Here is a 15147-nt window from a genome sequence, read left to right on the forward strand (position 1 = left end):
GCAAGCCGTCAAGGTAGTAAAAAGGTGAGCAGGTCAATGGGAAGAGGCTCCAGTCCAGATGCTCAACCTGGAATGTGGTCTCAGGCTCCTCACTGAACCTCTCGCACTGAAGACTAGCCTTGAATTTAGCTTGAATTTGTAGATGTGTTAAGACAGAGTCACCGCCTTTGTTAGTCCGAGTCTGCCCATCCATGAGCATAGTCAGTATACCCATTTATTCATAGACCTCTCTGCCTGTCTTCTATTGATGCTTGTCAATATCTTTCGTAATTATCTCCGTAAGTCTTACATAATTGTTAGTTTTATTACCATTGGGCAGGTTTGTTTTGCTTCATTTCTTGCTATTGTGAATATTTAACAAATGCTTTCTAAGCTATTTTCTAATGACATATAGAAATGCTATTATTTTTACTCTGTTGATCTTTTATACAGCAATTTTTCTGAACTCTTTTCCTGTTTAAAACTGTTTGTAGCTTCTCTAGGCATGCTATGTGGATAGCCATAGCATCCTCAAATAAGACTTTTGTTCCCACTTCTCCAATATTCATACATATTTTTCTTACCTTACTTCATTAGCTAGAGTCTCCTGTACATTTTGAATAAAAATGTAGGTAACAGTTTTCTTGTCTCCTTTCTAAGCATAAGAGAATATCCCTAAAGTCCCACCATAAAATACGATATTTGCTGTACATTTTTGCTTAGAGTTTTTATTTCTTAATGAGTGATTTTATCAAATATTTTGCATCTGTTAAGATGATTTCACTTTCCCTCCTTTAAGCCAAAAAGTTACACATGATGTTGAGATGTCCTGATATTTCCGCAATACAGCCTGAGTGACCGTGACTTCAACACCCTGTTGAATTTCATTTTTCTAATACTCTAGTTTGTATCACTGAGATTTAGCTGTCATCATCTGATTTTAGTGCCCATGTTTTGCTAGCTTCATGTGTGAGTCGTGTAGCTTTCCTTCTTTTTCTATCCTTAAGAGGAGTCTGGATAACTGGACATTTTTCTATTTTTTTAAGATTAAGTAATTTCATTGTGATCGAATTGTTAATGTGTTATATGTTAGTTCCATAATGATTTACTCTGAGTTATTTGAGTGCTTTTAAGTTTCTAAATGTGTGGAAGTTAAAAGTTTGGCTCTTTTCATTGATGATTCGTTGTTTATTCTTCTTCAGAAAATGTGGCACGTATGACAGATATTTTGGAATTTCATGAGACTTTGTGCATTAGTACTTTTTCAGTTTTGCCAATGAAATAGAATAAAAAGTCAAGAAACAAAGCTTCACGATAAAATTATACTTCTAATTAGTGGAAGAACATTCCATAAATACATTGGGACAACTTAGTAGATACCTAGAAAAAAGCTAGAATTGGGAGCATACCTCACACCTTACATCAGGAAAACTTACAAGTGGATTAATGACTTAACTGTAAAGAAAAGGAAATATAAAAAAACTAGGATAAACTATAATAAATTATCTCTCTTAATAGTTTCTGTTCTCTGTGCTACAAAGTGAAAGGAAGCCCTTCGAATGATGACTCAAAATTCAGAATTCATAAATGATGAACAGATTCTAAAACATATAAAGAAACCTGCATGGCAAAAGAAAAATTTGAAACTTCTATCACACACAAATGATGAATCTCCCTAATATAAATGAGCTTAAGAAAATCAATGCCTCACTAGAAAAAAAAATGGCAAAAATACAAAATATAATTCACAGAAATGGATACATGAATAACTTTTAAAAATAGCTTTTAAAAGGTGATTATTCTCACAGTAAGAAAAATGCAAGTTTTAAAACAATACTGAAATGTAGTGAAATCCTATAAAATACATTTTACCTATAATATTGTCAGGAATCAAATATGATAGCGTTCTCTTTGACAGGCAATAAAAAAAAACATGTACTCTCATTTATTGTTGATAGGGACATAACTTGGTACCATCCCTATGAAGCACCATTTGGAAATATCTATCAAAATGGCAAATATTGTACCCTTGATAAAGTAATGCCTCTTGCAGGAATTCATCCTACATTATACTTATGATTTTACTATACCTCTATTTTTTATACCTTTATTTTTCAGACCGCGATTACTATACTTTTATTTTCCACTTCTTTCTGTCATTATATTTTGAATGTAGCTCTTATAACTGAAGTATATTTTCCTCTCTTAAGAATCTGTCTTTTAACAAGAAAATTTAACCCATTTATACTTACTATAATTTTTTATATATTTGGATTGATCTTTCATATTTTCTTTTCTCCATACTGCCCCCGAGACCAGGTTACCACCTGGTAATCACCCTTCTGTTGGATCAATAAAACTTTATTCAACCTTTCTACTGCATCCTCTTCTCCTGGAAGTTAATCGTGTATCTATTCTCTCAACAAGTATCCTCGCACTTTAACGTGCTTAATTACCTCAGTCTAAAGTTAAGCAGCAACTGTCCTCACCCCAGCACCGTGAGGGCCTCGCTTGGATGCAGACCACCTTCCTCTCATCACGCTGCCTCTCCTTCCCGCATTGTCACTTCACTTCGTAAACCCACCATAGTGACTATAGCTTTTATTTTTACAGTTGATGCTTATTTAGTCTTATCAATTTGTTCCACAATGTGTTTGCCGTTACTTCTTACATCTCATTTCTTTGTCCTGTGTTCAGCTCACTTTTTAATAAATTTTATCCTTTGATAAGGACAGTGATTCATGGGTTAAAAAAAAACTGTCAGTCTTGGTGAAATACATTTAGCTTGTCTTATTTTGAATGGCGGTTTAGCTGCGTATTGCATTGTAGATTAATAGTTATTGTTCTTGCAGCATGTTGAGGGAATTTTGTCCCGTCTTCTGGCCTCATTTTGGCAATTAGAAACATAATTTCAGTCTAAGTTTGATCTTTTATAAGTAATCTGTCTTCTGTTTCTCGGTGCTTTTAAAATCTTTTCCTTGACTTTGGAGTTCTATGGTTTTTCTGAAAAGATACACATCTTTCTTCAGTTAAAAATGATTCTCGACCATTATTTCTTCAGCTGCTGCCTTTGGTCCCACCCTCTGTGTTCTCTGGGGCTCCCTTGAGTCACGTGAGGGGCACCTCAGTCAGGGTTTCTCTGCCACCTTCCCCGTCGCCTTACTTCTTCATGCCATTCCTACGTCCGCCCCCTGTTCTGTGACCCAGGCCCTCAGCGCTGTGCCTCTGTGAGTCAACTCAGCAACTGGATTTTTAAGTTAACTATACTAGAATTTTTTTCTACAAGTTTTACTTGGTTCTTTTTAAAAGTAAAATAGTTGTTTTAAACACTTTAAAATTATTTCTTTTCAGGTTTTATCCTGTTATTTCGAGTTACCAGTTTCAGAGCTTATTCCCATGCCCACAGGTCTACTGTCTCCTTTATGATGAGTGCATTACCACGATGACGGCTAAATTTTAGTTGGGATTGCGTTTTTCTGGGGCAGTCCCACCTGCCTGGATTATGCGACTGTAAATATATTCACACTGGTTTTGTCTGGTCCCCAGAGTCGTGGGCGTTTTTCCCGCCATGGTCTGGGCACAGTTTTTTTGTTTTGTTTTGTTTTGTTTTTTGCTTTTTTTGTTTGTTTGTTTTTACTTCAGATTTGCTTTGGGTTCTGTGGCTCAGAGGAGACTTTTCCCATTTGGAGCTTTGTATAAACGTGGACCTTTCTCTGTGTTTCCACGGACTCCTGGGAAGAGACTTTCTGGTCCCCTGTCACAGTCGGGACAACCCGTCGGGAGTCCCAGCTCTGTGCAAGTTCAGCCGAACCCCCTTCTCGTGCCGGCGCCCCGTGTTCCCTGAACTCCCGAGACGCTAGAGCCGCGGCCTCTGTCTCCCGGTCTGGTCTGTGTCTGGCACCTCCTGGGTCACACAGCTTCACCTGGACTCAGCCTCTGTGACTCTGGGTTTCATCTTTATCTTTAGCGTTTGAGAATTTCCTGACTTCAACTTTGCACTGAACACATTTTGCTGGTTTTTTTTTTTTTTTCCAGTTTTGTAGCAGTTCAAAGATCTGTGGCAGCCTTTTCTATCATCCTCCCTGAAGTATCCTTCTTTTTCATACTAAAGAGCATTTTTGTTAAAAAGCCTTTTTTTGGGGGGGGCATCAAAAATCTCATGTACTATTACATGATTTTGTATATTCAGTATCGTTGAGAAAAAGTCAAATGACATTATTTTCAGCGATTCATTATAACCACATCCACACACATTTGAAAACCAGTAGTACGTCCGTTCTTGAAATACGCTGTGTGCGCCAGCTGCAGACAGTACTTCACGCCTGTGTAAGGTGTAAGGCCTCTCGCAGTAACTCAGCAGCGGCCTCAAGGGTTAAAAAGCTGTAGGTTAAAGCTTTATTTTATCAACATCATAATACCAAATGAAGCCATAATATATTAATAATTATATATTTTTTTCACATTAGTCTGTGATTCTAAGCAAGACCCTTGGACTTACTGTAGGAAACATAATAGCATCTTTTCAGTGGTCTTTTATCTGATGACGGAAGCGAGGATATGGCGAGTCGAAGAGCAAGTTTCTGATCTGAGGGGTTTTTTTTAATGAAAATCATCGATCTTGTTGCGTTTCTGTCCGTTCAGCTCAGGACTCCTACCTGCTACGTTTATTATGGGGATAAAATGTTATATTTGATAGACGAGGTCTAGTTAAAATTTTATTGCTTTTGACCAAAGGTTACTGTATGATTTAAAGATCATACAGTAACTTGTAGGTACCACATGATCTTTAAAAAGTTATAGAACATAATTCCTTTTAAAGAGAAATTCTGCGACTAGAAGTACTCGATGCTTTCGAAGTTACTATCCAGACAGTCCTCCATCGGTATATCAGCCCGTGACTTCAGCTGGTCTGTGTAGAGCAGCCCTTGCTCTGTGTTCCCCTGCACACAGCTTTCTTTTAGCTCTGGATTTCTTGTATATGCTTTGAAGAAAGAGTCTCAAATTTTATGAACATTTGAAAACCACTATTTTTATGGTAATCGTAAAAATAATTAAGTGTAATGTTTGTTATTAAAACAAGTTACCTTAAGAGCAAAGTAATTTACAAAACTGAAAAACGTTCATTGTTAAATAAACAGTAAAAATGACCTTTTATAAATCTAAGTGAGCAAATGGAGCCCACAACTTAGAACTCTAAAGAATAGTTGTCAGCATGACAAATACACACACAAAGATAAATACCGGATTTCCTAATTTATCTTTTCTTTAAATTTTGCTTTTCATCTTGAATTATTCTCAGCATCTAGACTTTTTAAAAGCAGATTTTGTTTTTATATACTGAGAACATGTTATTACCGATATATTATTTATGGACATCCATTCATATGTTTGCTTTTGATGCTACTGTAAAAACAGAAACTTCCTTCTGAAGTTTTAAAAGTAAGCAGAAAAGTAAACAGAGTCCTCGTGATTTCCCGTGACATGAAGGTAAATAGAAGTATCAAGAAGCCCATCTCGGGAGGGGGTTTCGGGGGCCGCCTGGAAACATGAAAGGATCAAGTACACATTGCTGGTTACGAAACAGTCACGGGGATATGGGAATACAGCGCAGGAATGTAGTCAGGAACATTGTAACATGCCGGGTGGGTCCTAGACTCAGGGAGGATTCCTGCGTAAGTTATATGAATGTCTAGCTGCTATTCTGTATATCTGAAACTAACATAAACTAATATTAAATCAAACTAATATAAACTAATTAAATTAAACTAATATAAAATAATGTTAAACGTCAACTCTAATTGAAAAATAAAATTAAAGGAAAGCCAAACCTATAGAGTACAAAGTAGATTAGTGGTTGCCTGGGCTGGGATGGAGATTCACTTTAATGGGCATGAGGGATCTTATAGGAGTGAAAAAAAATATTGTATAATTCTGTAAATGTACTAAAAGTCATTGAATCGTACACTTACAATGAGTGAATTTTATGATAAAAGTTTTTTAAAAAGAAGTCCATCCTGATAATTTATTTAAAATGCTCATAAAATTCTTGAGATGTACATAATTACTGCACTCCTGATGGAGAAAAATAGCATCGTATTTGTAGAATGCATGAAATCATGGAATCTATAAATTTATAGAAACTTACATCTCCTCATGCCACAGCGTCAGTGTTCAACCCCAGGTCCTCTGCACACTCTGCCACAGTCCCCCCCTCAGCTGCGGGGACAGTCACACGTCATCTGCCACGCCCCTTAGCTGAGTGTGCCTCCAAAGTTAACACAGGACAGATTCAAAAGGCCAAAGTTAAAATTCAACCCATGCTTACTGAGCAGTCACCTATTGTGTGTCAAACACCTTTCTAGGCAATGACAAGCTCCCTGAATAACAGAACTTAAGAAACAGCCATGAATAAATGATAAAGGCTACAAAGAAAATTAAACAGGGTGGTAGGCAGTGGCAGGGGAGCCTCCCTGAGGTGAACCCCAGATGAGTGCAGTTGCCTGCAGCTAAGACGTCGGGAGCCGATGGGAACAGTGAGTGCAAGGAACGCCGCGAGGAGGAATGAGGCCAGACTGGTCTGGGGCTCAGAGGCGCCCGCGTCTCCAGAGAGCATGCTTGCAGGACAGTGTGACGCGAAGGGACACAGGGACCAGGTCAGGGACGCCCCGGTGGGGCTCTGGCCAGGAGCAAGGGGTCAGGACCCAAGCGTACGGAGAAGAGAAGTAGGGAGGCCAAGGTACAAACAGATCAGTTAGGGGGCCTTTGCGGCGATCCAGGTAAGGCAAGTTGGTGGCTTAGGCTGAGCTGGTAGTGAGCGATGGTGAAAGTTAAATGAAACAGAAACTTGGTTGGAGACAGACTCAGCAGGATTGCTGATGGATCAAACCCAGAATTTGAAGAAAGGAAGGTCAAGGGTGACCCCCAATTTGGTGGCTATGGTGTGAGGAGGCTGAGGACAGTCAGCTTCATGAGGTCGACTGTGTTATACAGATGAAAACAAAAGGGACTGGTGGATTAGGCAAAATTAAGGTTATTGGTGACCTGGGTAAAAGAAGCTGCAGTGGAGTGGTAGAGAAGCAGGTTAAAGAGAGGACGGGGGTGAGGAAGCGTGGGCAGCCTTACTGTGGGGGACGGTGTGGAAGGGGCGCGGGAGCTAGAAGGAGCCTGTCGGAAAAAAAATACATTAAGGAGAAGTCAGATATAGTATTAAAAACAACACACACGCGCGTGCGTGCGCGCGCGCACACACACACACACACACACACACACACACACACACCCTCTGCATTGCAAATGGAATGTAAGAGGGTTTCCCAAGGCCTAGGCCAAATTCATCAGCGGAAACATTATAATAGTAAACAAAGGAACCCTAGAAGACATGCAAGCAGAAAAGAAAGTTGCATATTAAATTATCACCCTGTAGCAATTAGAACAATATCTATAGCGCTTAAAGAAGTTTGTGACTTCAAAACGTAACAGCATGTCGTTATTCCGTCAAGGGAGCAGATCTCAGTGGTAACATATATGCCTAATAATTGATAAACAGGCCAGAAAAAGGACTCGCCGGAAAAAGACAGTTTCCAGTAGGAAGGAACCGCTGTGATCAGTGAGCCAGGAGGAGTTAGAGACACAGTGTTTTCTCCCTCGGTCTCTCTCTCTCTCTCACTCACTCACTCAGTCTTTTATTAGGTTTCGCTGTCTCTCAATTGCTTCCTTTCGTTTTCTCTTCCTTCATCCTCTCATACTGTTTTTTTCTCTCTCCTCTTTTTTAAAAGGTTTGAAAATAAGAATCGTGTCTGTGCTCAATATTTGTTTTTTGAAGACATTGTAAAATAAGAGAATAAAACAACCACTCTAAAACATGACGTCAGAGGAAGAAAGCAAACAGATTGAAAAAGATACGCCGGACCAGCGAGTCGTAGCAGTATTCATGTTAGTTTAGGCCACGATGGACTAAATTAATAATGCTAAAGAGGACAAGGACATGAGGATAAACAACAATTTACGGGACGGTTATAACAATGCTGAACCGTAATGTGCCTGTCAACATAGCCTGAGGAGCAGCACCTCGTTTTGTCGTCAGACTGCTTGAGTGCAAACCCCGGCTCCAGCATTTCTTAGCCACACGCCGTAGGCAAGTCGTTAAACCTCCCTGTGCTCAGTTTCCTAATTTTGAAAACTGGGATACTCACGACACCTGCATCTAGGAGCAGTTACGAGGATTAAATGAGCTAATACACATGAGTATTTCATGAGTGTGTGGTGTCACAGACATTGGCATTTTTATTGTGGCCGTTATTAATTTTATTAGTGCTGTTGCCCCAAACCATACAGAGAAAAAAAAAATCAACAAAATTCCAAGGAAAATTTAGCATTCAACAGTCTTAGTAGGAGATATTTAACTTGCTTCTCAAAGCAAGATAAATATGTTTTAAAATGTCGGAGACAGCTGTGAGATAGTTACAATAAAACATTTAAACGTGCTGCATTACCTTTAAAATCATTGCAAAAAAAAAGTAAATAAGACAATCAAAACTCCAAGTAGAAAATAAAAAATAAAAACAACAACCAGAGACCAAGATAGTAAGATGACAGAGGTTACACTAGACATAGGCATAAATGTGAATGACTTAATGTGTTAAAAAACAGTCTCAGAACATACTAAGATACAATTTAATGATTTGCTACTTGTAAAAGACATATATAAACTGCCACAATAGCCAAAAGGAAAAGAATTAGCAAAAAAAAAAAAAAAAAAAAAAAAGTCAATGATGTTAACAAAAATAAAGCACAGATGACAATGTTATTATAAAGTTAGGTTACGAGATAAAGTTATAACATAGTATCTTCCGGAATGGAGTGATACAGCAATAAATCATTTTTAAATTGTACAAAATAATATTCTAAAATGTTTTCAAAAACAAATATCGCTGAGAAAACTGATATTAGACACATTGCATAATCTTTTATCATGAATAAAGCAAAATTTACGAATGTACACAGAACGTGAAATAAAATTAAATGCCTGTACATACCTCCACTTGGGGGTCATTTTCCAAGCTCCCCCTCTGAGAGGACACGGACACTCCGCTCTTGGCTACTGCTTCCTCAGTTGGCTGAGAAGTCCGCGAGTACACTAGAGACAGACCTCCGGCTTGGGGAACTGAAGGACATTGGATCAACTGAGACTCACGGTGAACACTCCGGCCCGTGGTGGGCTTCTTAGCAGCTCTCGCCCCCAGGAGCAGGCTGGCGTGTAGCTAGGTGCTCTGGGCACCTCCAGCTGGGAGGGAGCCAGACAATCTAAAAACCCTCCTAGAAAAGGGAGCGTCTCTGCACTCTCGACGGGCTGCTCAGGGAATGACAAGGTGATCGGAGAAGCTGGGCGCGTTCGTAAGGGCTCGCACACAGGGAGCTCTGCGCCTCCTGCTGGGAGCGCTGCGGCCCGAGCCCTGCAGGTGCGCGGTGCCCGCAGTCTGGGTCCGTTGGCGTCTCTCCTCCATGACGTCGTCATCGCCTCTGTCACCTTGCGGGCAGCAGGTCAGGTCCTGGGCGCCCCAGGCAGTGGAGGGCCCGGGCTGGCACAAACCTCCGCCCCGGGGACAGACGCCAGCGCGCCACCTCGATTCTCAGCCCTGTGTCAGCCCCATGTCCCGTTGGCGCTGGGCATGATCGCGCGGGTTGCGACAAGGGACCGCGGAGGCACCGTGGAGGGTGACGGACGCGGGGGTGGAGAAGCGGGGTGTCTCTGCGCCCAGAGGGAGCGGGCGGGAGGTCTGAGGCGTCAGTGGTCCGTCCCGGGTCACCCCGTTGGTGTCCGTCGTCCAGCGCCGGGGAACAGCCCCTCGGTCATGCTTTACCCCTCGTCTCGTGCCGCAGGAATGCATTGTGCGCGCACCCTGTTCGATTCTTGTTAGAAGTGCCAGTGCTAATCTCGCAACTGTTTATTTTTCTTTTACATTTCCTTCTTTCGTGCTGTGGGGCTCTTAAATCCTTTTCAATGGTGCATTGAACCCCATTGTGCCGAATGGTAAAAATCAATTTTAAAAATGCTTCCAATGTAGACTCTTTGTGATTTTAACCTGCTAAGGTTCGGAGGGCCACGGTCGTGACCTTCCTGCTGACGGAGAAAGGCAAGTCGGCGGCCCCCGGTTCCCAGAGGAGCTGGTGCGTCGGAGCCCCCCGGAGGCCGGGCGCCCGCGCGTCCTGCGCTGGGGGCAGCTGCGAGGCCGGCCCGGCCCCTCTGCCCCGCGGTGTTTTCATATGGCATTTCCTCTCCCTCTCTCCTTTCAGGTGGAAATCGAGAAGCTGGATTACCACCACTATCTGCCTCTGTTTTTCGACGGGCTCTGTGAAATGACGTTTCCCTATGAGTTTTTTGCTCGGCAAGGGATCCACGACATGCTGGAGCACGGGGGCAACAAGATCCTGCCCGTCATCCCGCAGCTCATCATCCCGATAAAAAGTGAGTGTGCAGGCGCGCGGCCTGGGGCCCTCTGAGGTTTGCGGGAGTTTCCTACATGGACTTGCGGGGCCCGACGTCCCAGTTCTGACATACTGGTACCGCTCTGCGCTTAGCCACACAAACAAGCTCAGTTGCAGGGGTTCGCAGTGATTTAAAATCCTCCCAGGAACGACACCTCGTTAGCAGCGCACCACGCGGAGTTGACAGGGGGCGTCTGAGTGTGGGTGACCGCCGCTGACTTCCAGGCTTCTGTTAGTGACGCCCTGTCTTTTAAATTGCAGCACGAGCACCATTATGTTAGGGGTCTTTTGAGTCATAGGATTCATACTTTTAAGGGGAAAAAAAGTCTAGAATGGAGAAAACATTAACGTTATTGAATACTGGAGGGTTTTAATCTGTGATAGGTCCCCTGGGAAAAGTCTAGAGTAGCCTGTCACCGCCTCTGTCTGTCTGTCTGTCTGTGTCCATGCTCCCAATGGCCACGTTCTTCTGACATAAGGCCCTTTGGACTAGTGGTCTGAAAGAGCCCCCTCCAAAACCATTCCCAAGATTTTCTCTTCCCAGTGTGACAGCCTCTGATGGCTCCCAAAAAAGCCCCTTAGTTGTTCCTCGTCCAGTGTCCGCACCTCACTGCCACAGCCGCTGCTGACCCTTGTAATAGAGCCACCCGACCAGGACAGGGCTCTGGGAGGGGCCAGCAGGCCTCTCCCCTCAAGTCCGAGTGGCCAGGCCTGCCCCCCTCAATATACACCACTGTGCCCCGGATTCTGCTGGCACCAAGCTGCCGACCGTCACTGTGCAGTGGGGACCGAGAGCAGAGGGTCGGGGCCTCTGAGCACCTCCTTGGGGGAGCCCCACCTGCCAGCCGGAGCTGCCCCAGGCTTTTTGCCCGTTAGATGTGGGCCCGTTGTCCCTGGCTTCACAGGGATGAGCAGGTCCCTGCGTCCCCACCCCCAGATTTGCCTCAGTTCCTATTTCGGGATGAACCACCTCCCAAGGTGATTGACAGGGGGCCTGCCTAGTCTCTTAGGGTCTGGGGGAACCCCACTCTCTGTCTCAGGGTTGCTCTCACCATGTGTGTTGACCAAAATAACAAAAGAAGCCAACACTGAGTCATTTTTCTCAGTTTGGATTATTTAATTTTATCTGTGGTCACTTTTTGTTGATTTAAAATTACCATTAGAATTCTAGATTTTTTGTGGAAAGGAACACAGAAAGAAAAACAACCCTTTAAAAGGGACTCGACAAACCAGCAGCCCTTCCCCAAGCAGGGCACGTGACGGGCTGACCTGCAGGAAGGGACCTGACACTGGGCCTCCGTGAAACCGCTCACAAGCACGATTCATCCTAGCACGTCACGGCTTTTGAGTAGGTCAGATTCTAGTGGACATGCGACGTGTTCTAAAGGATGATGCACGAGTTTTACCGATAATTAAAAAACACCCAGAATGTTCTCCCCGGAACTGCCTCGGGAGCGCGTGGTGGTCTCCTCCCGCACACGTCAGAATAGCAGCAGAACAGCAACCGTTCCTGTCCTTAAAATCCATGTTGCGATCGCTGCCCTCTCGGGTGGCTCCCCGCAGGCCCCCACCAAAGGGCAGAGGAGAGTTCTAAGAGATAGTTCGATGATACGACTTACCATCCTAGCATACCGAATTAGAGCGTTGCAGGCCAAGGCGACCTGATTCTTAATTTTGTTTGTATCTCGAAGATACCTAAGTGACATAAGAGAAAAGTGATGTGGGCAAAATTTATACTGGACACATTCTGGAGGTCACTTGCTGGTGAGTGCAAACGTTATTAATAACTCAGTAAATACGATTTGTCAGGGAATATTAACCGTATGTGAATTGGATAGTTTATGGTTCCGGAAGCAATGGGAATTTGTCTCGGTAGATTCCACTGCCCGCCTTCCTGGTCTCCGATACCGATACCGATACCAAATCGAACTTGGCTTCTTTCTTCTCGGTCCCTTTTCATCCCTAAAAGCCAGACTTCTCTCAGGAAGGAACACTGATTAACTATGCACGATCACGCAGAGTTCTAGCTCGATGCCAAAAACATTACATACAAAGACTAACTCAGGCGAAATCCGGAACGAGGCTAATGGATCTAGAAACAGGCCGATGCGCATAACTGGCATGACATGTGACAGCTGAGAGTCCCCTGTTTTCAAACGGTGCTGTTAGGACAATTTTAACTCTCTCCAGGGGCAAAAATTAACCTTCTCGTCACCGGCTGGCAAGTTCCTGAGTGGCATTTCTCAAATTCTAACGAGTAGCCGTGAAGGCAAAGCGCGTCGATGTGCCCCTGCCAGGCAGAGCGCTGGGGTCCCTGCTCATCCGTCTCCAGAATGGGGGGTTTATTTCAGCTCGTTCTAAGGCTGATGATACCAGAATGAGAAACGGACGCAGCCACTGGCTCCGGGGTTTCTGAGATGAGGAGGGGCAGGAAGCAGCTCCGTCCCCTCCTCGTCCCCTTCTCGGCTTGGTTCCCCGGGCTCCGCGACGGCTGGGGCAGTCGGTGTGCGTCCAGCACCGCGTCCCGTTCGCGTTGCTCTGTGGCACTTCCCTTTCCTCCCACCTTCTGATTTCCACCGGAAGTTATTCCGGGTCAGACCCCCCGCCCCTGAATCCCGGCGTAAAGGAGTCAGGGTTGGCAACGGAGCATTAGCTGCTGAGGGCGACAGCACCGTGGCATGGAGCATGGGGCGAGAGGGACCGCCCAGCGGGGTCGGCTGCGGGCTGTAGATTTCCGTTCGCTCCATCCCGTGCGGGGAGCGTGACCCCGCCAGGCCCCGGCAGAGCAATACCAGCGGGAGCCTCTGAAGCCTTCACATCCAACCCAGACGGGGACCGCGGGGGCGGCCGGGGGTCTGGGCACACCAAGGGCGGCCCACGAACTCTCGGTTTGGGACTCTCTCCTCCATAAGGACAGACACAGTGACAGCCTTTGAGAGCTCGTTCGCAGCCACACAGTGTTGATGGAACTGCCAGTCATCGAGAAGCGGTAAGAATTGGGCTCTCTTCCCCAAATCGACCTTCTCTCCCCCTCCGCCCTTTCACGGCCAGATCACGATTTCGGTGACGTCAGTCACCGGCTGTTGCCACTGCTGCTGCGGTCACAGGGCCGCCACTCGCTGTGAGTCTCGTCTTCCGTGGTGATGTCACGTTTCCCCGACAGCTCGCGCTGCTGGGCGCGGGCCGCGGCTTCTCGTCCTGCTCGTCCATGTGGACTCGCCGCCTGCGCCACATATGTCAGGGTTCGGCAAGTGAAGGTGGTTTTCCCGATGTTGGGGATATCAGATGACCCACCGGTCATCATCTCCCTGGAGACATGCATCCCCACGCCCATCGGGACTCAGTGGCCCGGTATGCCTCATTTTCGAAGGTTTCTGTTCTAAAAACTAAGACGAGAGACGATACGGGGAGTTTTACCAATGAGAACAGGCCAGGTGGTGTGAAGTGACGACCAGGCTCCATAATCAGAGGCTTGAAACAGTAGGCGACCAGGAGGCCTGTTTCACGCCTGTGCCGCGTACCTGTCGCGGGCTGGCGGGGGCCCGGTTCACTGTCCTTGGAGGCCTGGCCCGACGACCGTCGCTGGTCGTAGCAGCAGTGGAAGCGAGGCCTCAGGGGGCCTCCCTCTGGCACTGACACGGTCCATCCTGGAAGTCACCACACTCCACGGCTCCGCACAGCCAGCCCCAGTCCAAGGTTGCATTGGACCTTCTTCCATGCTGTCTCCCACGTGCCTGGGCCCCGACCCCTCTGCCCCGCGGGGCCCGCTTCGGCTTGCCGGCTCCATGCCTTCGCGCCCGATCAGGAACGCCTGCTCTCTCGCCCCCAGGTCGGAACGGCAAGGGGCCTCCCAGCTCAGCTCCGGTAGGCGGCGTCCCCCTCCCTGCCCGCAGCCCGGTCCCCTCCACCACCACCTCCTCCTGCCGTTGAGAACGTGATGTTAGAAAGTAGCATGTTCCGCGGCATCGAGTGTGCCGGCTGCTGCGCAGGGGATGCGGTGAAACGTTTGCAGAGCTAATCCGATCAGGCCCGGAGCTGCTGTCCGTACCGAAGTCTGTGCAGGTGTCGTGATGAGAAGCACCAAGTGGCATCGGGCTCGCCGCTGCGCTGCGCAGCACATGAAAACCGCCCTGGAAGCGCCTCTGATACGCAACAGCAGGGAGTCCAGGGACACAGTGGAGACGTCGTCGAAGTGGTGAGGTGAACCCGTGTGTCCAGCGCTGTGCTGTCACGTGACGCTCTCCGCGAGCAGCGGCAGGTGTTCGTGAGGCGGTCTGCAAGGAGGCCAGGTGAGCCCGGCTGCCGGAGGAGTGCGGAAATCCCACCGACCTGCAGGCAGGTGGGACGCAGGACGGCGGCCTCGTCGGGGCAGCTCTAGTGAGCTGAGTCCCCCAGCTGCACAGGACAGGCTCGCGCGGGCACAGTGAAGCCGCTGGACCAGCACCACTTTCAAAAGCGAAACACGCTCGTTCCGGATACCCCATGGGAAAAAACACATACCCGATAAGGATAAGGCATGAGAAGCCACGTCGCAAACAAAAACTGTTTCGAGAATTCTATTTAATTAGAAAGGAGCAAGAACAATTGAAATCTGTTATCCTTTATTGGTGCTCTAATAATTCTACTTATACATATTGAAGTTTTCTAGATAAATTCTTTTAAAAGTGACAATAACTACAAAAA

At 45.9% G+C, this 15147-nt stretch overlaps 1 protein-coding gene across 3 annotated transcripts in view; it reads left to right on the forward strand.

Moving 5' to 3' along the window:
- PACRG (parkin coregulated) overlaps positions 1-15147 on the forward strand; it is a 418828-nt gene that overhangs the window by 203276 nt on the left and 200405 nt on the right. For all 3 annotated transcript variants that reach the window (XR_001594835.2, XM_016128098.2, XM_016128099.2), the window contains exon 3: positions 10273-10444. Coding sequence is in view for 2 of the 3 variants with exons in the window: in XM_016128098.2 (XP_015983584.1) it covers positions 10273-10444 (172 nt within the window). In the remaining variant the exon portion in view is untranslated. The remainder of the gene's footprint in view (positions 1-10272; positions 10445-15147) is intronic.

Source organism: Rousettus aegyptiacus, unplaced genomic scaffold, assembly GCF_014176215.1.
Source record: "Rousettus aegyptiacus isolate mRouAeg1 unplaced genomic scaffold, mRouAeg1.p scaffold_m13_p_1, whole genome shotgun sequence".
In the NCBI taxonomy this organism is placed as follows: Eukaryota; Metazoa; Chordata; class Mammalia; order Chiroptera; family Pteropodidae; genus Rousettus; species Rousettus aegyptiacus.